Source organism: Rutilus rutilus (assembly GCF_951802725.1).
Source record: "Rutilus rutilus genome assembly, chromosome: 1".
In the NCBI taxonomy this organism is placed as follows: Eukaryota; Metazoa; Chordata; class Actinopteri; order Cypriniformes; family Leuciscidae; genus Rutilus; species Rutilus rutilus.
This window is the reverse complement of record NC_140209.1, coordinates 73,630,887-73,652,705: the sequence shown is the minus strand read 5'-3', so window position 1 is coordinate 73,652,705 and position 21,819 is coordinate 73,630,887. Positions and strand designations below refer to the sequence as shown.

General features: G+C 41.0%; 1 protein-coding gene across 1 annotated transcript in view; it reads right to left on the bottom strand.

Moving 5' to 3' along the window:
- Positions 1–21,819, bottom strand: part of LOC311305800 (uncharacterized protein) — a 1,224,369-nt gene that overhangs the window by 936,095 nt on the left and 266,455 nt on the right. Inside the window, exon 7 of the mRNA XM_084433678.1 lies at positions 14,344–14,520. Coding sequence (XP_084289804.1) covers positions 14,344–14,520 — 177 coding nt within the window. The remainder of the gene's footprint in view (positions 1–14,343; positions 14,521–21,819) is intronic.

Below are 21,819 nucleotides of genomic sequence, written 5' to 3'. Positions count from 1 at the left end.
GGGCCCTTAACGTGCTCAAAAACTCTTGAAACTTTGCACACAAGTCAGAACCCACGGCCATCAGGGCCGGGCTGAAGCTGGTACCCGGGCGTGGCTGGGGGGCTCAACAGCGCCCCCTTGAACGGGGTTCTAAAACTTGATCCATATATCAAACACGCTCGCATGAATTAATATGAAACTCGGTACACATATAGATCTCATCGGGCCGAACAACTTTACCCCGGTCAAGTTTTACGCCAGCCCAACAGGAAGTCGGCTATTATGGGTTGTTTGGAAAACGCTTGCTGTGGAATGTGAAATACTCCTCCTAGAAAATTCACCGTGTCCCCTTCAAACTCGGTGTGCATGTAGTCAAGACTTTGAGGATGCTAAATTGCGGACGGATTTTTGATATCTCGAACGGTTTGGCTGTGGCGAGGAATCGAATTTATGGCGAGAAAAGAGAAACACGGAAGTGGAATAACTTCTGCATACATTAACTGATCTTGATGAAACTTCAGCATTGTGTTCGTGGTAAGAGGCCGATCAGATGGATGTAGCTATTGTGAGTCAAAGTTATAGCGCCACCAACTGGCAGCAGGAAGTGTGTCACTTTCAACATGCTTTTGACAAAAGTGGGGGGGTTACTTTTAACTACAGTAAAGAAAAAATAGTTTCTATATTGTACTCATCAAGCCGGACAACTTTCTAATTTACATTCAATAGCTCTGGCCATCAGGAAGTCAGATATTTTGGTCTGAATGTGAATTTTTTTGCAAAATCAGCCTCTGAATTTTTAGCCACTCCTCTTAAACTATTTATTTTATTCGTACCAAACTTTTTCAACATGATGAAACTACATTATATATGCTAAGTTGTGAATGGATAATAAATATCTCAAACGGTTTTGCTATGGCGAGGGATTAATGTCCAAAAAGGAAACACTAAAAATCTTCTAAAAATGTAATTATATACCATTTATTTCTATATAAAAGTATACAAATATCACAACTAAACCCATTTTATTCTGTTTTTGCAATTCAAGAAGAATGAAAAAGTTAAAAACAGGCTATTTAGTGCTATTTGGTTCAACAAAAAAGCAAACATAGGGCTATACTGCCCTCTTGTGTCCAAAAGGACATCAAAATAGTATAGAAAACTTTTTACCAGGTAGGCCAATATTGTATTTAAATATACATTTATTAGGTATGTGTCTGAGGATATTTTCCCACCGGTTAATCGACGTGTGACACGAGTGGGTGCTTTTAAATCGCTAATATAAAAGTGAAAGTAAAAAAACGGACGTCCGCACGGACATTGATAATGGTGCACGTTGGAAAGAATGATACTTTTAAACATAACACTAAACCGTCATTAGGTGTCGCCAGGCGACCATCTTAATGAGCGAGTCATTGATTCATTCGTTCAAATGATTCGTTCCAATGACTGAGTCATTCATGATTGAGACAGATGTTTATGGATTGACCATTGAATCTTTGAGTCAAGCGATTCGTTTCAAAATGCTGAATCATTCAGTAATGAGAAAACAAGTTGCTGTGATCTTTGTTTAACTATTTTTGCTGCTGAAACAGAACAAAAACAGTCAATATTGCATCTAAAATGTAAGTGACTTAATTGTAACTGTTTATTAACCTGTTGTATGAAATCAATGTCACAGTTTCAATCGTGATTGTATTCAGGAAATAGTTGCCTACTCGTCAAGTGAGGTTGCTTAACTCTATCATATGTTATAAAATATATAAAAACTCCATATTTGTAATTTTTATAGTCAGTATGTTGTTAACTGGGTTGCTTTTTTGTGTGCTGCGCTCATTTGTTTACAATTCTCCTGGAGAAGCAGCATGAGCCTCAGCAGTGCAACCTTGTTACCATTGATCAGTAATACATTTATTATTAACTGCTGATTGCAACTTAAAATGAATGTAATGAAATTAGAATAATCTCTTGTTTTAGTGATTCCCAAGTTATTTTTTTGTTATTGACGTTCTAATCAGGCTATACTCTGGTCGGGCAAGTAAAATTCTCTTTCAGGTAGGCCTATTGTATTTATATATAAATATATTAGGGATGTGACTGTGATAACATTTTCCCACCGGTTAATCGACGTGTGACACCACTGAGCGCTTTTAAATCGCTAACTATAGTATACTATATACTAGTAAAATACAGACGTCCGCACAGACATTGATAATGGTGCGGAGTAGAGCGAGCATTTTCAATTTATTCCTATGGATGTAGGAATTAACTAAAACATTTTATTTATGTTTTTGTGTCCACTGTTCAACCGCAACCGCGTCACACACACACACACATTCCAGAATTGCAATCTTGACATTGCAGCCTGTTCATTATAGCCCTAATACAATATAATAATAAAAATAGTCAACCTAACATAAACGAATTACACTGCTCTGTTTAAATAGTCAGTAGTACAATCTGTACCATTCACAGTAAGCAGAGCTCCACTGTGATGTTTCCAAGAACATTTTTGCGCGTGTGAAGAGGATGATTTTTTCCATCGATATTGGAACACGAGTGAAGTACAAAGCCTATAATAAAGAATAGTTTAGCATCCAAATACATCGCAAATATTGAAACATTTTGATTCTAATGAGAGGGTTACGTGAGACCAACACTGCTTACTTTCGTTTTTATTTTTACATTAAATTTAAAGGATTTGTTGTGGAATATTTTGGGTGTATCATAAAATCAGAATAAGGTAAGACAAGTAAAATTTTCTGTCTTATATTTTTATATATATATATACGTATATATATAAGTATATATATATATATATATATATATATATATATATATATTTATATACATATATATATATGTATATATATAGATATTTATATACATATATATATATATATATATATATATATATGTGTGTGTGTGTGTGTGTGTATATATATATATATATATATATAAATATAGCTGCGAGCAGCGATGGAGGGCCAAAGCCGGTGGCACCGCCATCCCCGGTGCCTTTAGGTAACTAAAGGCACCGGGGTGGCGGTGCCACCGGCTTGGGCCCGCAATCGCTGCTCGCAGCTATATTTTATTATTATTTTTTATCAACCTTTCGGGCACTTTTGGGGCCCTTAACGTGCTCGAAAACTCTTGAAACTTTGCACACGGGTCAGAACCCGCGGCCATTAGGGCCGGGCTGAAGCTGGGACACGGGCGTGGCAGGGAGGCTCGACAGCGCCCCCTGGAACGGGGTCCGAAAACTTGGTCCATAAATCAAACACGCTTGCATGTAATAATATGAAACTCGGTACACATATAGATCTCATCGGGCCAAACAACTTTCGTACTTTTACTTTTTACGCCAGCCCAACAGGAAGTCGGCTATTATGGGTTGTTTGGAAAACGCATGCTGTGGAATTTGATGTACTCCTCCTAGGAAATTCATCCATTCGCCTCAAAACTCGGTGTGCATGAAGTCAAGACATTGAGGATGATAAATTGCGGACGGATTTTTGATATCTCGAACGGTTTGGCCAAGGCGAGGAAACGAATTTATGGCGAATAATGGGACACAGGAAGTGTATTATAACTTCTGCATACATTGACTGATCTTGATAAAACTTCAGCAGTGTGTTCGTGGTCAGAGGCCGATCACATTGATGTGACTATTGTGAGTCAAAGTTATAGCGCCACCAACTGGCAGCAGGAAGTGTGTCACTTTCAAAATGCTTTGAAATCACCCTCTTATTTTTACCCGATTTGCTTCAAACTTTATGTGTATAATGTAAACACACGGCAGATGTAGACCTGTGAAAGGATTTTTGATATCTTTAATACTGTTGCCATGGCAACGCTTCAAACTTTAATATTCTTTTTTGATGCTTTTGAGACTCTTAACATACTTGAAATTGGATGAAACTCGACAGACACATCACATTTATTAGCCCGTAGACATGTGCAAAGTTTCAGAAACGGGCGTGGTGAGGGGCTCAGTAGCGCCACCTTTAGTCATAAATGGGGCGGTTAGTTTTATCAACAGCAACAAAACTTGGTATGTGTATTGTTCTCATCAAGACGGACAACTTTCTAATTGACATTAACCATCTCCGACCAACAGGAAGAGAGATATTTTGGTTTGAATGTGGATTTTCTGAAGAATTTTCTCTCCCTCTCTCTGTGTCTGTGTGTGTGTGAGGGGAGGGGGGGATTTGACTATTGCTTTTATATTGTTAATCAAGGTTTCAGGGGCTTTTGGGGTCCTTAACATGCTCAAAAACTCTTGAAACTTTGCACACAGGTCAGAAACAACGGCCATCAGGGCCGGGCTGAAGCTGGTACCCGGGCGTGGCTGGGGGGCTCAACAGCGCCCCCTTGAACGGGGTTCTAAAACTTGATCCATATATCAAACACGCTCGCATGAATTAATATGAAACTCGGTACACATATAGATCTCATCGGGCCGAACAACTTTACCCCGGTCAAGTTTTACGCCAGCCCAACAGGAAGTCGGCTATTATGGGTTGTTTGGAAAATGCTTGCTGTGGAATGTGAAATACTCCTCCTAGAAAATTCACCGTGTCCCCTTCAAACTCGGTGTGCATGTAGTCAAGACTTTGAGGATGCTAAATTGCGGACGGATTTTTGATATCTCGAACGGTTTGGCTGTGGCGAGGAATCGAATTTATGGCGAGAAAAGAGAAACACGGAAGTGGAATAACTTCTGCATACATTAACTGATCTTGATGAAACTTCAGCAGTGTGTTCGTGGTAAGAGGCCGATCAGATGGATGTAGCTATTGTGAGTCAAAGTTATAGCGCCACCAACTGGCAGCAGGAAGTGTGTCACTTTCAACATGCTTTTGACAAAAGTGGGGGGGTTAGTTTTAACTACAGTAAAGAAAAAATAGTTTGTATATTGGTCTCATCAAGCCGGACAACTTTCTAATTTACATTCAATAGCTCTGGCCATCAGGAAGTCAGATATTTTGGTCTGAATGTGAATTTTTTTGCAAAATCAGCCTCTGAATTTTTTGCCACTCCTCTTAAACTATTTTTTAACATTACTTTTTCAACATGATGAAACTACATTAAATATGCTAAATTGTGAATGGATAATAAATATCTCAAACGGTTTTGCTATGGCGAGGGATTAAAGTAATGTCCAAAAAGGAAACACAAAAAATCTTCTAAAAATGTAATTATATACCATTTATTTCTATATAAAAGTATACAAATATCACAACTAAACCCATTTTATTCTGTTTTTGCAATTCAAGAAGAATGAAAAAGTTAAAAACAGGCTATTTAGTGCTATTTGGTTCAACAAAAAAGCAAACATAGGGCTATACTGCCCTCTTGTGTCCAAAAGGACATCAAAATAGTATAGAAAACTTATTACTAGGTAGGCCTATTGTATTTAAATATACATTTATTAGGTATATGACTGTGAGGATATTTTCCCATCGGTTAATCGACGTGTGACACGAGCGGGTGCTTTTAAATCGCTAATATAAAAGTGAAAGTAAAAAAACGGACGTCCGCACGGACATTGATAATGGTGCACGTTGGAAAGAATGATACTTTTAAACATAACACTAAACCGCCATTAGGTGTCGCCAGGCGACCATCTTAATGAGCGAGTCATTGATTCATTCGTTCAAACGATTCGTTCCAATGACTGAGTCATTCATGATTGAGACAGATGTTTATGGATTGACCATTGAATCTTTGAGTCAAGCGATTCGTTTCAAAATGCTGAATCATTCAGTAATGAGAAAACAAGTTGCTGTGATCTTTGTTTAACTATTTTTGCTGCTGAAACAGAACAAAAACAGTCAATATTGCATCTAAAATGTAAGTGACTTAATTGTAACTGTTTATTAACCTGTTGTATGAAATCAATGTCACAGTTTCAATCGTGATTGTATTCAGGAAATAGTTGCCTACTCGTCAAGTGAGGTTGCTTAACTCTATCATATGTTATAAAATATATAAAAACTCCATATTTGTAATTTTTATAGTCAGTATGTTGTTAACTGGGTTGCTTTTTTGTGTGCTGATCTCATTTGTTTACAATTCTCCTGGAGAAGCAGCATGAGCCTCAGCAGAGCAACCTTGTTACCATTGATCAGTAATACATTTATTATTAACTGATGATTGCAACTTAAAATGAATGTAATGAAATTAGAATAATCTCTCGTTTTAGTGATTCCCAAGTTATTTTTTTGTTATTGACGTTCTAATCAGGCTATACTCTGGTCGGGCAAGTAAAATTCTCTTCCAGGTAGGCCTATTGTATTTATATATAAATATATTAGGGATGTGACTGTGATAAAATTTTCCCACCGGTTAATCGATGTGTGACACCGCTGAGCGCTTTTAAATCGCTAACTATAGTATACTATATACTAGTAAAATACAGACGTCCGCACAGACATTGATAATGGTGCGGAGTAGAGCGAGCATTTTCAATTTATTCCTATGGATGTAGGAATTAACTAAAACATTTTATTTATGTTTTTGTGTCCACTGTTCAACCGCAACCGCGTCACACACACACACACATTCCAGAATTGCAATCTTGACATCGCAGCCTGTTCATTATAGCCCTAATACAATATAATAATAAAAATAGTCAACCTAACATAAACGAATTACACTGCTCTGTTTAAATAGTCAGTAGTACAATCTGTACCATTCACAGTAAGCAGAGCTCCACTGTGATGTTTCCAAGAACATTTTTGCGCGTGTGAAGAGGATGATTTTTTCCATCGATATTGGAACACGAGTGAAGTACAAAGCCTATAATAAAGAATAGTTTAGCATCCAAATACATCGCAAATATTGAAACATTTTGATTCTAATGAGAGGGTTACGTGAGACCAACACTGCTTACTTTCGTTTTTATTTTTACATTAAATTTAAAGGATTTGTTGTGGAATATTTTGGGTGTATCATAAAATCAGAATAAGGTAAGACAAGTAAAATTTTCTGTCTTATATTTATATATATACGTATATATATACGTATATATATATATATATATATATATATATATATGTATATATATATATATATATATATGTGTGTGTGTGTGTGTGTGTATATATATATATATATATATATATATATATATATATATATATATATATATATATAATATAGCTGCGAGCAGCGATGGAGGGCCAAAGCCGGTGGCACCGCCATCCCCGGTGCCTTTAGGTAACTAAAGGCACCGGGGTGGCGGTGCCACCGGCTTGGGCCCGCAATCGCTGCTCGCAGCTATATTTATTATTATTATTATTATTATTATTATTATTGTTGTTCAAGGGTTCGGGGGCTTTTGGGGCCTTTAACGTGCTCAAAAACTCATGAAACTTTGCACACAGGTCAGAACCTGCGGCCATTAGGGCCGGGCTGAAGCTGGTACCCGGGCGTGGCAGGGGGGCTCAACAGCGCCCCCTGGAACGGAATCCGAACACTTGTCCATAAATCAAACACACTTGCATATAATAATATGAAACTCGGAACAGATATAGATCTCATCGGGCCGAACAACTTTCGTGCTCTAAGTTTTACGCCAGCCCAACAGGAAGTCGGCTATTATGGGTTGTTTGGAAACGCATGCTATGGAATTTAATGTACTCCTCCTAGGGAATTCATCCAATCGGCTCCAAACTCGGTCAGCATGAAGTCAAGACATTGAGGATGCTAAATTGCGGACGGATTTTTGATATCTCGAACGGTTTGGCCGTGGCGAGGAAACGAATTTATGGCGAATAATGGAAACAGGAAGTGTGTTATAACTTCTGCATACATTAACTGATCTTGATTAAACTTCAGCAGTGTGTTCGTTGTAAGAGGCCGATCACATGGATGTGACTATTGTGAGTCAAAGTTATAGCGCCACCAACTGGCAGCAGGAAGTGTGTCCCTTTCAAAATGCTTTGAAATCACCCTCTTATTTTTACCCGATTTGCTTCAAACTTTATGTGTATAATGTAAACACACGGCAGATGTAGACCTGTGAAAGGATTTTTGATATCTTTAATACTGTTGCCATGGCAACGCTTCAAACTTTAATATTCTTTTTTGATGCTTTTGAGACTCTTAACATACTTGAAATTGGATGAAACTCGACAGACACATCACATTTATTAGCCCGTAGACATGTGCAAAGTTTCAGAAACGGGCGTGGTGAGGGGCTCAGTAGCGCCACCTTTAGTCATAAGTGGGGGGGTTAGTTTTATCAACAGCAACAAAACTTGGTATGTGTATTGTTCTCATCAAGACGGACAACTTTCTAATTTACATGAACTTTCTCCAACCAACAGGAAGAGAGATATTTTGGTTTGAATGTGGATTTTCTGAAGAATTTTCTCTCCCTCTCTCTGTGTCTCTGTGTGTGTGAGGGGAGGGGGGGATTTGTTTATTGCTTTTATTGAGTTTTTCAAGGTTTCAGGGGCTTTTGGGGTCCTTAACGTGCTCAAAAACTCTTGAAACTTTGCACACAGGTCAGAACCTGCGGCCATCAGGGCCGGGCTGAAGCTGGTACCCGGGCGTGGCAGGGGGGGTCAACAGCGCCCCCTTGAATTGGGTCCGAAAACTTGGTCCATAGATCAAACACGCTTGCATGAATTAATATGAAACTCGGTACACATATAGATCTCATCGGGCCGAACAACCCTCCCCTGGTCAAGTTTTACGCCAGCCCAACAGGAAGTCGGCTATTATGGGTTGTTTGGAAAACGCTTGCTGTGGAATGCGAAGTACTCCTCCTAGAGAATTCATCCAATCCCCACCAAACTCGGTGTGCCTGAAGTCAAGACATTGAGGATTCTAAATTGCGGACGGATTTTTGATATCTCGAACGGTTTGGCCGTGGCGAGGAAACGAATTTATGGCGAGAAAAGAGAAACACGAAGTGGAATAACTTCTGCATACATTAACTGATCTTGATGAAACTTCATCAGTGTGTTCGTGGTAAGAGGCCGATCAGATGGATGTAACTATTGTGAGTCAAAGTTATAGCGCCACCAACTGGCAGCAGGAAGTGTGTCACTTTCAAAATGCTTTTGACAAAAGTGGGGGGGTTAGTTTTACCCACAGTTACAAAAATCAGTACGTACATTGGTCTCATCGAGCCGGACAACTTTCTAATATACAGTTATTAGCTTCGACCAATAGGAAGTCAGATATTTTGGTTTGAATGTGGATTTATTAGCAAATTCAGCCTCTGCTTTTTACCCACTCCTGCTAAGTGTTTTTTTTTTTTTATTCACACCAAACTTTTTTAACACGATGAAAATACATTAAAGATGCTAAATTGTGAACGGATATTAAATATTTCAAACGGTTTTGACATGGCGAGGGATTAAAATAATGTCAAAAAAGGAATCAGAAAACATCTCATATCTTCTTAAAATTTAATTATACACCATTTATTTTTATATAAAATTATACAAATATCAGAACTAAACCGAAACAGAACTAGTTTTGGGTTTATTCAGTTTTTTTCAATTCAAGAATTATGTACAAGTTTAAAATCAGCCAGAATGCGCTATTTAGTAAAAAAAAAAAGTCATACATAGGGCTATACTGCCCTCTTGTGTTCAAAATCAGGTAGGCCCATTGTATATTGTATTTATATATAAATATAATAGCGATGTGACTGAGAATTTTTTCCCACTGGTTAATCGATGTGTGACACCGCGGCGGGGGCTTTTAAATCGCTAACTTAAAGGGATACTCCACTTTAAATTGAAAATTCTGTCATCAAATACTCACCCTCATGTTGTTTCAATCCTTTATTAATTTCTTTCTTCTGCTGAACAGAAAGGAAGATATTTAGAAGAATGTCAGTAACCAGACAGTTTCTGGTCTCATTGACTTCCATAGTATACATTTTTTTCCTACTATGGAAGTCAATGGGATCAGAAACTGTCTGGTTACTGACATTCTCCTAAATATCTTCCTTTCTGTTCAGCAGAAGAAAGAAATTCATAAAGGATTAAAACAACATGAGGGTGAGTATATGATGACAGAATTTTCATTTTAAAGTGGAGTATCCCTTTAAAAGCGAAAGTGAAATACGGACGTCCAGTAGGAATGAACTAAAAAACATTCACTCTGTTCTGCTCGTTCCTCGCTGTAGACGCGTTATTGCCCATGCAGCCGTGAGCATTTTAGTTTCATTTAAAAAATAGCGCCATTTCGGGGGTGGGATTGCTTGAATGTTTTTTTTACAAAAGCACAATGTTGTGTTTTATTGCGAGTGTACATAAATATAAGTAAACAGTGCAGTTTAAATGATGTCCTGTATGAACAAACCGACGGAGTAGCCTATGTTTTTATGTTTCCACTGTTCGATCGCGCCCATGCCTCACACACACACACACACTGTGCATTTCAGCATTGCAATCTTGACATCGCAGCCGGTTCATTACAGCCGTAATAAAATATAATAATACATATAAATAGTCAACCTATTTGCAGCAAATGATAGTAGATTTTAGATCAATATATTTGTTTTCCTTACAATTTTAATTAACACTAACTTTATTCTCATCTGAGTTATAAATTATTTATTTCTGTATAAAATAATACTACCATTAAAAAATACATTTGATTGTCTTACATTTACATTTATTCATTTTAGCTGACGCTTTTATCCAAAGCGACTTACAATTGCTATATATGTCAGAGGTCGCACGCCTCTGGAGCAACTAGGGGTTAAGTGTCTTGCTCAGGGACACATTGGTGTCTCACAGTGGATTCGAACCCAGGTCTCTCACACCAAAGGCATGTGTCTTATCCATTGCGCCACACCACCCCTTTTTTAATCAATGGAGAATGTGAGACTTAAAAATAAACAGATTAGTGCTCGGTTTGAGGACAAGAAATGAAAACCAATGCAATATGATGAATGTCCAAAAACGTTCGCTCTTCTCTGCCCGTTCCTCGCCTCGCCATATATATATATATATATATATATATATTTATATATTTATATATATATATATATATATATATATATATATATATTTATTTATATATTTATATATATATATATATATATATATATATATATATAAATAAATATAGCTGCGAGCAGCGATGGAGGGCCCAAGGCGGTGACACCGCCACCCCGGTGGCTTTAGTGTAACTAAAGGCACCAGGGTGGCGGTGCCACCGGCTTGGGCCCGCAATCGCTGCTCGCAGCTATATTTATTATTATTATTATTCTTCTCCGCATTTAATTGCATTTTTGAGGGCCTAAACATGCTCGAAAACTCACGAAACTTTGCACACGCGTCAGAACTGGCGAAAATTTACATCTGATATAGGTTTCAGAATTGGGCGGGGCAAAATGGCTCGATAGCGCCACCTATAAAAGTTCAACGGAGTGCGCCTCCCGCTGTGTTCCACGTACGTGTACGAAATTCGGTACATATGTGTAAGGACCTAATACCTACAAAAAAGTCTCTTGGAGCATAGCTCTAAACACAACAGGAAGTCAGCCATTTTCAACTTCCTCTCTGATTTTTGTGCACTTTTTGCCATTTTCAGGCCTCGTACTTTAACGAACTCCTCCTACAGTTTTAATCTGATCATCTTCAAATTTAGTGAGTGTAATCTTAAGGCCTTTGCGACGTTAAATTGCGAAGATCTTGAGTTTTCGTCGAAGGGCGGGCCCTCGGCGGCCTGACAAATTTTGATGTTTCGCCATGAAACAGGAAGTTGCTGTAACTCAGGCATGGAATGTCCAATCTGCCCCAAACTTCACACTTTTGATAAGCGTTCTGTCCTGAACACATGACCATGCTCATATTCAGTTACAGTCATAGCGCCACCTGCTGGCAACAGGAAGTGACATGTTTAACACTCTTGTGGACTCCTGATAACATATAAAAAAGTGCCAGCAAGTGCTAAACATGCTAACAACTTACTAGAAACATGCTAAAACATGCTAGCAAACACTTAGCTAAGTGCTAAAGCATGCTATTACTGCAATTAAATAGGAATTTGCTGTAACTCAGGCACGGAATGTCCAATCTGCCCCAAACTTCACACGTTTGATAAGGGTCATGGCCTGAACACATCTACATGAGAATATTCAGTTATAGTAATAGCGCCACCTACTGGTAACAGGAAGTGTCATGTTTAACACGTTGATGCCGTTCTAGCAACATGTTAAAAATGCCATTGACTTCAAAAAATGCTAGAAACATGTTAAAACATGCTAGCAATACTTAGCTAAGTGCTAAAGCATGCTAATTCAATGAAACAGGATGTTGTTGTTACTCAAGAAGGCAATGTCCAATCTGCGCCAAACTTCACACTTTTGATAAGCGTTCTGTCCTGAACACATGACCATGCTCATATTCAGTTACAGTCATAGCGCCACCTGCTGGCAACAGGAAGTGACATGTTAAACACTGTTGTGGACTCCTGATAACATATAAAAAAGTGCCAGCAAGTGCTAAACATGCTAACAACATACTAGAAACATATTAGCAAACACTTAGCTAAGTGCTAAAGCATGCTATTGCTGCAATTAAATATGAATTTGCTGTAACACAGGCATGGAATGTCCAATCTGCCCCAAACTTAATATGTAACATGCAAGAAACATGCTAGCAACACATAGCTAAGTTCTAAAGCATGCTAGAAATGCTAAAGGAAGTTGTTGTAACTTAGGCATACAATGTCCAATCTACCCCAAACTTCACACGTTTGATAATAGTTATCTCCTGAACACAAGTCCATGCTCATATTCAGATATAGTCATTGCGCCGCCTGCTGGCAACAGGAAGTGACGTTTAACACTATTCTGGACTCCTAATAACATATAAAAAAGTGTCACCAACTGCTAAACATGTTAGCAACATACTAGAAACATGCAATCAAATACTTAGCTAAGTGTTAAAGCATCCTATTACTGCAATTAAATATGAATTTGCTGTAACTCAGGCATTCAATGTCCAATCTACCCCAAAATTAATATGTAATATGCTAGAAACATCATAAAACATGCTAGAAATGCTAAAGGAAGTTGTTGTAACTCAAGCATACAATGTCCAATCTGCCCCAAACTCCACATGTTTGATAAAAGTCCTGCACTGAACACATCTACATAGCGATATTCAGATATAGACATAGCCCCACCTACTGGCAACAGAAACTGACATGGTTAACACAGTAATGCAGTACTAACCACATAACTATTGTGTACTAAGCATGCTAAAAACATACTAAACATGCTAGCAACTACTATATATACCTCCTTAAATGCACATTGTCCAACCATGCTCTGTCTTCCTAAAGCCACCGGGTGGCGGCGGCACGGGTGCGAGGGCCCTTTCATCGCTGCTTGCAGCTTTAATTTCGTTTTGTATTTTTATTTATTAGAAAGGTATATTCTGTTCTAATTTAATTTAGTAAATTAATTATTTATTTTTTCGGTGCATCGATGTTGTGCTGTACTTAGAGCCTGCTCACACAGATAATTTAGCCGATTTAATCTGATTTGCATGTGAAATGCAAATCCTGTCTGCAGTGTGGCCTTTCTGGAGTTATGTTATTTCTTAGTTTTATTGATCCAAAATGTTTTTATACATTTTTTTCTATATCTTTGTGTGATTTTCTGTACATCGCGGCTTTGAAATGTTAAATTCTGCTGAGCGGAGCTGAGGAAGAACTGATGACGGGACAGTTTGATCTTCGGCTGACAAATCAGAGGAAAGGAGCGTTTCATTCCCGCCTACGTGTAGAAATCAAATATTCAAGCTGTTTATAAATGTTTCTACCTGAGAACGAAAAGTGAAAAATCAAGCTGAATACTTGTTTTTAGTTTGTTTGAAAAAATAAAAAGACGAAAAAGGAAGTGTTTTCTCGTTTTTCTACTTTCAATATTAAATCAAAAAACGAATGAACACACGACACGGTCCGTGTATCATCTGATCATTTCATTTCATTTCCTGTTTGGAATGGAATAACGAGAAATGAAAAGACGGATCGTTTGTTCGGTGTTTCGTTTAGTTTAATAAACGGAAAATTAGATTTCGGCTCGATTTCTAATTTTTCGTTTGTGGTTTACAAATCGGTTTATGGCTTTGATATTGCGTTTGCACATGTGGGCGGCGCTGAAACGCCCCTTTCATCTGATTGGTCAAACCGCTTCGTCTTCAGTACAGCCAGAATAAGAGTCCGTACAGCACACTCACATCCCACTTTAACCCCCTGTGAGCAATAGGGGAAACCCAGAAAGTGCACTGCTATAAACAATGAAACATAAGCCCTGCTGTCTTCAAATAAATAAACTTCAGTCACACTGTAATTGCTGTACAGTATAATGATACTAACTGTAGTTTCTCCAGCTTGAGTTGTGGGTTCATCAGTAGATCACTGAGGTTTTTCACTCCAGAGTCTCCTAGTTTATTCTCGCTCAGGTCCAGCTCTCTCAGGTGTGACGGGTTTGATTTCAGAGCTGAAGTCAGGATGAGACTCTGTTTCTCTGTAATACTGCATCTATAACTCAGACTGAAGACAGAAAGAGAAAATGACTCAGATCTATGATGATCAACTAACGTGTTCATCTTCATCCAGCAGACTTTTGCTGACAAATAAACAGGGATATCAAGGTAAAGGTAACATGGAGAAAGACTACACATTGTTCATTTAAATATACTACCAACACTGTAACAAAACAAAGGTTGAAAGCGTTGATCTATTTATGTTAGTTTACACATTCATTTCATTTAATCTTTAAGGGTCTTTCATGTCAATGTCACCCTTGGTTTGCTCACTGGGTCAAATGTGTTTATGTCGGTTGTTTTCAGACACATTGTCTACTTGCTAAAACTTTATAGTAAGGTTTCATTTGTTAACATTAACTACATTAGTTAACATGAACCAATGATGGACAATACTATAAAGCATTTAATAACCTTAAGTTTAAACATTTACTAATACATTTTTAAATACAAAAGTTTTCTGTTAACATTAGTAAATCCCCTGTGAACTAACATGAACAAAGAATAACTGTATAAACTAACATGATCAGATTAAGGAATAAAACTATTTCCTTAAGCAGAAGACAATCAAACAAGTTTTGTAAAAGGTAGTTCTCTTACGAGAGGTCTCTCGTACTGCGTAAGATATCTTACGCTAGGGGAAAATCCTTTTTCCGCGAGATATTGAAGCCAAAAATTATCCTTAATTTTGTAATAATGCAAAACGCGTTGCGGCAGCATGCAGACATAGGCGAGACAGCTCGCGCGCCTATTGGCTGCTCTGCGGCAACTGCAGCAGCCTATCGAGCGAGGCCTGGCGTGACGCCAGACCCAATCAGGGCACTTCGCGCCCGCTGCGTCACGTCCCGCCGAAATGGGCGTGGTCTAGGCCTATAAATACCGCTCGCAGGCAGCTATTATCTGATTTTTCATCCTTCAAGCGAAGCACACGCATCGCTGGAGCCGGAGAAGAAGCGTTTTCTGCAGCCAACAAGTCGGTTCTGTCACCCGCTTGCCTGCACACAAATGCCGTTTTCACGGCTACCCAGATAAATCCCCAAAAGAGTGTATTTTCTGGTGTCCCGGCCGCGGCCGATGGTGTTTCATGTGTAGTAAGAATGCCCACTGCCCAGTGCCCATCCCTACACACAAGCACAGCCTGTCACACAGGGCTCGCGCACATAAAACCGACTCAGATCGGTTGCACTTCAAACATGGTGAAAGTGCCCACTACCCAGTGCCCACTAACACCGCGTTGTGCATGTCTCATGGTTTATGTAAAAACGAAACCAACGTGCACTCGCTTCACGCAAGCGAACAATGTTTTCGGTGTGATAGATGTGCCCGCTGTCCCGCGCCCACATCCACACATAGACATGAGCCCACATAGGGCTGGTAGCCCACATAGGGCTGGTAACCGCCCAGCCCTCCCCCTCGCGGCTGACCACCGCAGAGGAGTCGAGCGCGGGCAATCTGCCCGCTGTTATCAGCGCGCCCCATGCCTCAAATGTCACGAGCGCGATGCTTGTGTTGCAGCACGCCGAAGCCTCTCCATCGCTGAGCGAGCGGAGCGCGCTTCGTATTCAACCCCTAGCTATCCATGCAGACGCATGGGCAAAGCTGCCCGGGGTTTCGAAGTGGGTGCTGAACATTATAAAAAGAGGCTATTCGCTGCAGTTTCGCCGACGCCCTCGCCGCTATGTGGCGCGCGTCGAGACCACGGTAAAAACAGAAGTAGCACATTTACTTCGAGCCGAAGTGACGAAACTACTGAGCAAAGGGGCCATAGAGCCTCTCTCTCAAGTTCAGAGCGAAGGAGGGCTATACAGCAGATACTTCCTGGTACCGAAAAAAGACGGGGGTCTCAGACCCATACTAGATCTAAGGCAACTGAACAAAGTGCTTGTGAAGCGACAGTTCAGGATGCTCACGACCAGACAAATCCTTGTGCAGATTCGCCAAGGAGATTGGTTTGTGTCAATAGATCTGAAAGACGCCTATTTTCAAATACAGATAGCGTCACGTCACAGGCGATATTTGAGATTCACCTTCGAGGGCCAGGCATATCAGTACACAGTCCTGCCATTTACGAAGTGCATGGACGCGGCGCTCGCACCCCTCAGAATGAGAGGCATACGAGTGCTGAACTATTTGGACGATTGGCTGATTCTAGCGCAATCTCGCGCAGTGCTCATAGAACACACGACCATTTTACTCGATCACCTCGAGGATTTGGGTCTCAGTGTCAATTGGGCGAAGAGCTCTCTGTTACCCAGTCAGAAGATATCTTTCCTGGGCACAGAATTGGACTCGCTGTCCATGATAGCGCGACTATCACCACAGCGCGCGGTAGACATTCAGCGCACAGCGAACGCGTTTCGCTGCGGCGCGTCTGTCCCGCTCAAGAATTTTCAGAAGATGCTAGGTCTCATGGCCTCAGCATCGTCAGTGCTCCAGCTGGGCCTGCTCCGCATGCGCCCGCTGCAGTTTTGGCTGAAAGCGCGAGTCCCACGCAGAGCGTGGGCATCCGGTTCGCTTCGCCTCAGGGTCAATCAGAAGTGCGTCACAGCTCTGAAACCTTGGAGAGCGAACGACTGGTACCAATTAGGTGTAAGCCTGGGGACTTCCTCGAGGGTGAAAGTGGTGTCCACGGACGCGTCCACCTCGGGATGGGGAGCGCTGCTCGAGGGCAGACCGTTCTTCGGCCAGTGGTCGGAACGGGAGAAGCTTCTGCACATAAACTGCCTCGAAATGCTGGCAGTAGACAACGCGCTGACGCGTTTTTGTCCCCAGATAAAAGGACGCCACGTCTTGGTCCGCTCGGACAACATGTCTGTGGTGTCCTACATAAATCGCCAGGGCGGCCTCAGGTCCAAGAACCTGTACAGGCTGGCAGAACGCCTCCTGGTATGGGCTCAGTGCAACCTGCGCTCGCTCAGAGCAGCGCACGTGCCAGGGCTCCTGAACATAGGACCGGACAGACTGTCCAGGAACAATGTTCCGGCAGGCGAGTGGTCTCTACACCCACAGACAGTCCAACTGCTGTGGAAGAAATTCGGCAGAGCGGAAGTAGACCTGTTTGCGTCTCAAGAAAACGCTCACTGTCAGGAATTTTTCTCAAAGAGCAGGAGCGCGCTGGCCCATGTGTGGCCCCGCCGCCCGCTCTATGCTTTTCCCCCCGTCTCTCTCCTGCCTCAGGTGATAGAACGGATCAGGGAAGAAGGATGCTCAGTACTGCTGGTGGCACCGTTCTGGAAAAACCAACCTTGGTTCCCAGTCGTGATGCAGTTAGCAAGTACTGCCCCGTGGCCAGTACCAGTGAGGAGAGACCTCCTCTCACAGGCCCACGGTTCGATCTGGCATCCTCACCCGGAACTGTGGTCCCTTCATGTCTGAGCCATCAATGGGTACATGTTGGACTCCCTGAAGGAGTATTAAACACGATCACGCAGGCTAGAGCTCCGTCTACGAGACGACTCTATTCCTCGAAATGGTCAGTGTTTTCGGGCTGGTGCACAGCCCGTGGTGTGTCACCCACAGACTGTGGTGTGGCGGAGGTGCTTTCCTTCCTACAAGAGCTGTTGGATGGGGGCAGGGCCCCCTCCACGCTCAAAGTTTATGTGGCGGCTATAGCAGCGTTCTCAGAAACAACGCTTGGTCAGTCAATAGGAAGGAACGATTTAGTCATCCGCTTCCTTAGAGGGGCTAAGAGACTGAATCCTCCCAGACCTCCCTCAGTCCCCGTATGGGACCTTTCTACGGTTCTGGAAGCCATGAAAGGTGCGCCATTTGAGCCTTTACAGTCAATCGATTTGAAACACCTGTCTTTCAAGACGGTGTTTTTGCTGGCTCTCGCTTCGGTGAAGCGCATAGGGGATCTGCATGGAGTTTGGCCTAATGACTCAAAAGTTATACTCAAACCTAAGCACGGTTATGTTCCGAAATCCCTCAACACACCGTTTAGGGCGCAGGTTATTTCCCTGTCAGCCCTACCGGTCCCTGATGAGGAAAGAGACGCGAGCCTCCTCTGCCCAGTCAGGGCATTACGAGCTTATGTGTCTCGCTCGTCTGGTTTCAGACAGACGGAGCAGCTCTTTGTTTCGTTTAGCGGACGTTCTAAGGGACTAGCCGCGTCGAAACAGAGCCTATCCAGATGGATAGTTGATGCTATAGCGCTGGCATACGCCTCCAAGGGCATGCAGTGCCCGTTGGGTGTCAGAGCGCACTCCACGAGAGGCATGGCCTCTTCGTGGGCCTGGTCAAGTGGGATTGCCTTGCAAGATATTTGTATGGCGGCAGGCTGGGCCTCCCCGTCTACATTTATAAGGTTTTATAACCTAGAGGTTCCCGCCCTGCAGGCCAGGCTGCTGTCGGTCTAAGTTTACCAGTATTATCTGACCTGATGCGTCAGCTCAGAATGCTGCGTCTACTGAGCACAGCTCAATGTTCGACAGTAAAAAAGTAGCAGCACGAGATGTGCCTGGGCAAACTATGTAAGACCCACATTCCCCCATCAGTTCAGGCCGTACCCCGCCCTGTCTGTATGATGAAATTCGCGTCTCAGCGACGCTACCATATGTGGAAGAGTGCGGCTTCGCCCCTCCCTCTTCCTGGACTCCCTGTGAGTTCCCTGAGTGATTGTGCACTATATGTACCCCGGGCTTTCGCCCTTGGGTCTTTGGTGTCAGATCTCAGCATGCACGGCGTTTTGCATTGGGTCCCCTAGCGTAAGATATCTTACGCAGTACGAGAGACCTCTCGTAAGAGAACGTACTCGGTTACTAACGTAACCTCGGTTCTCTCTAGAAGAGGGAACGAGTACTGCGTATCTTGCCGTGCATGCACACGCTCTGGTTGCTTCGATGATGAAAAAACAGATAATAGCTGCCTGCGAGCGGTATTTATAGGCCTAGACCACGCCCATTTCGGCGGGACGTGACGCAGCGGGCGCGAAGTGCCCTGATTGGGTCTGGCGTCACGCCAGGCCTCGCTCGATAGGCTGCTGCAGTTGCCGCAGAGCAGCCAATAGGCGCGCGAGCTGTCTCGCCTATGTCTGCATGCTGCCGCAACGCGTTTTGCATTATTACAAAATTAAGGATAATTTTTGGCTTCAATATCTCGCGGAAAAAGGATTTTCCCCTAGCGTAAGATATCTTACGCAGTACTCGTTCCCTCTTCTAGAGAGAACCGAGGTTACGTTAGTAACCGAGTACGTTCATCTGCTTTAGTGCTGCACCGTGAGGCAGTGTCAGTGTATTTTATGGATGGCTCAGCTAAACAGGCCAATAAGAGACTATTAACTACTATTATTGCTTTTAATTATATTAATGTCTAATTCAAATGTCTACAAATGTATAAAACTGATCAGAGATCAGGTAAAACCCACAGACACTTGTTCAATCTCAGTGAATCTGCATGATTCATGGGTTCACAGAGATCATCGCCCCCCAGTGGTGAACCATTGACATTTCCAAACGTTTTGAAACAGTTATGACGTAACGAAGCCTCGTTTACTGAAATCATGTGACTTTGGCAGTTTGACACACACTCTGAACCACTGATCCGAAACAAAAGATTCGTAAAGGTTTCACAGCTTCATGAAGCGTGTTTCGAAAGCGCCCATCACTAGCGTTCAGTCAACTTACCTTCAGTGGATCTTATTACAGGCAGATACTGATCACAGACTTTTAAAATGCACTTATTCGGTTTTTACAAGTTACAGTATATGTTGCACCAAAATTAGATATTTGTGAAATACAAAGATTAAATTGAAAGCAGTTATGAACAGTTCTGATCCTGATGTCTGAAAAAAAAAACGTTGTTCTGCCTCTACAGAAACTGATATAATTATTGACCCATGATCAAACTGTCTGTCTTAATCAAACATTTAAAGCTTGATATCACCTTTTTAATTTTGTGTTATTAACCTGTTAACCTTTGCCAGTGCGCCGGCACACTGAAGCGTTTTTTATTTATTTATTTTTTATAGTTCAAAGTTACTATCAGATTTAATGTTATTACCTTGGCAAACTATACATCATTAAAAAGATATAAGACTCAAGTTTCAGTATTTAAACACTATTTTATTCTGAGAAACTTATAGTGACAGTTATGTCTTAATTTGTATCAGGAGTTGTGAAATGAAAAATGAGCCGATACCTTTAATATGAATTATGAGCGTCAGCCGCTCCCATTCAGAAAAAAACTCCTGTGCTGTCGTCATGACAACTCTTGACAAAACAACGTCCCTCAGGGCTTTTAGCTCAAAAATGTGCAGATTTGGAGAAATATTGATAGATTCTCATAGGTTTACATCAGATTTCTATAGACAGGAATAATATTTATTGAATTTATACCCAAATGCGTCGATGTAATCATTATGAGCGCTGGATACTCTGATGTACTGTGTTTTCAACCCATACCAGCAGCCTGAGGGCGCCCTATGCACATTTAAGCTGCGCCCGAAATCAAATACTTCCCTACTATATAGTATGCGAAAAACAGTACGCGAGCAGAGTAGTATGTCCGAAATCATAGAATTCGAAAAACAGAAGGCGAAAAGTACCCGGATGACCTACTACTTCCGGCGAGATTCTGAAGTGCGCATATGATGGACACTTTACATGATGCCACGGGAGAGGAGTTGTCGTCGTTTTATTCGAAAAATGCTGTTTTCAAGTGTAAATACTTTACAAAACACTTATTGTTTCTTTGTGGTTAAATTGTATTTGTTTAACATCATATAAGTAAACGATTGACTTGTTAAAAGTTTAAATAATGTAAATCGAGGGTACAATTTTGTGAATTGGCTGCAAAACTGACAATTTTATCATTATTATTACCGAACAGAACGAGCTAATGCCTGTCAGCTAGTTAACACTGTTTTATTTAAACAACAACGTTGTTTCTCAGTTAAATGATAGTTACAAAACTTTAATTTTTTATTTTACAGCGATTTTATTTCTCCTTTACCAGTGTTGATATGTAATATGTGTTGGCTACGTAGCAAGCTACTGTCATCAAGTGTACCTCAACTTGTCCATGTAACATTAATATTAATATAATAATAATAATAATAATAATTTAGATTGATCATGGTTGGTTCATCACTAATGTTAAATTCTGTGTTGATTTTGCAGGGGGCTGATGAACACACTTGTGTTCTTATAGAGTGGAGAGTGGCTAATGAAAGGGAGGAAAGAAAAGAGAGAGCGACGAGAACATGAGGAGAGACGAGAACAGGAGGCCAGAGAGAGGAAAGATTCCTTCAGCTTTTAGAAATAATTGCTAAAAAAAATAAAATAATAATAATAAAGAAAACATTATT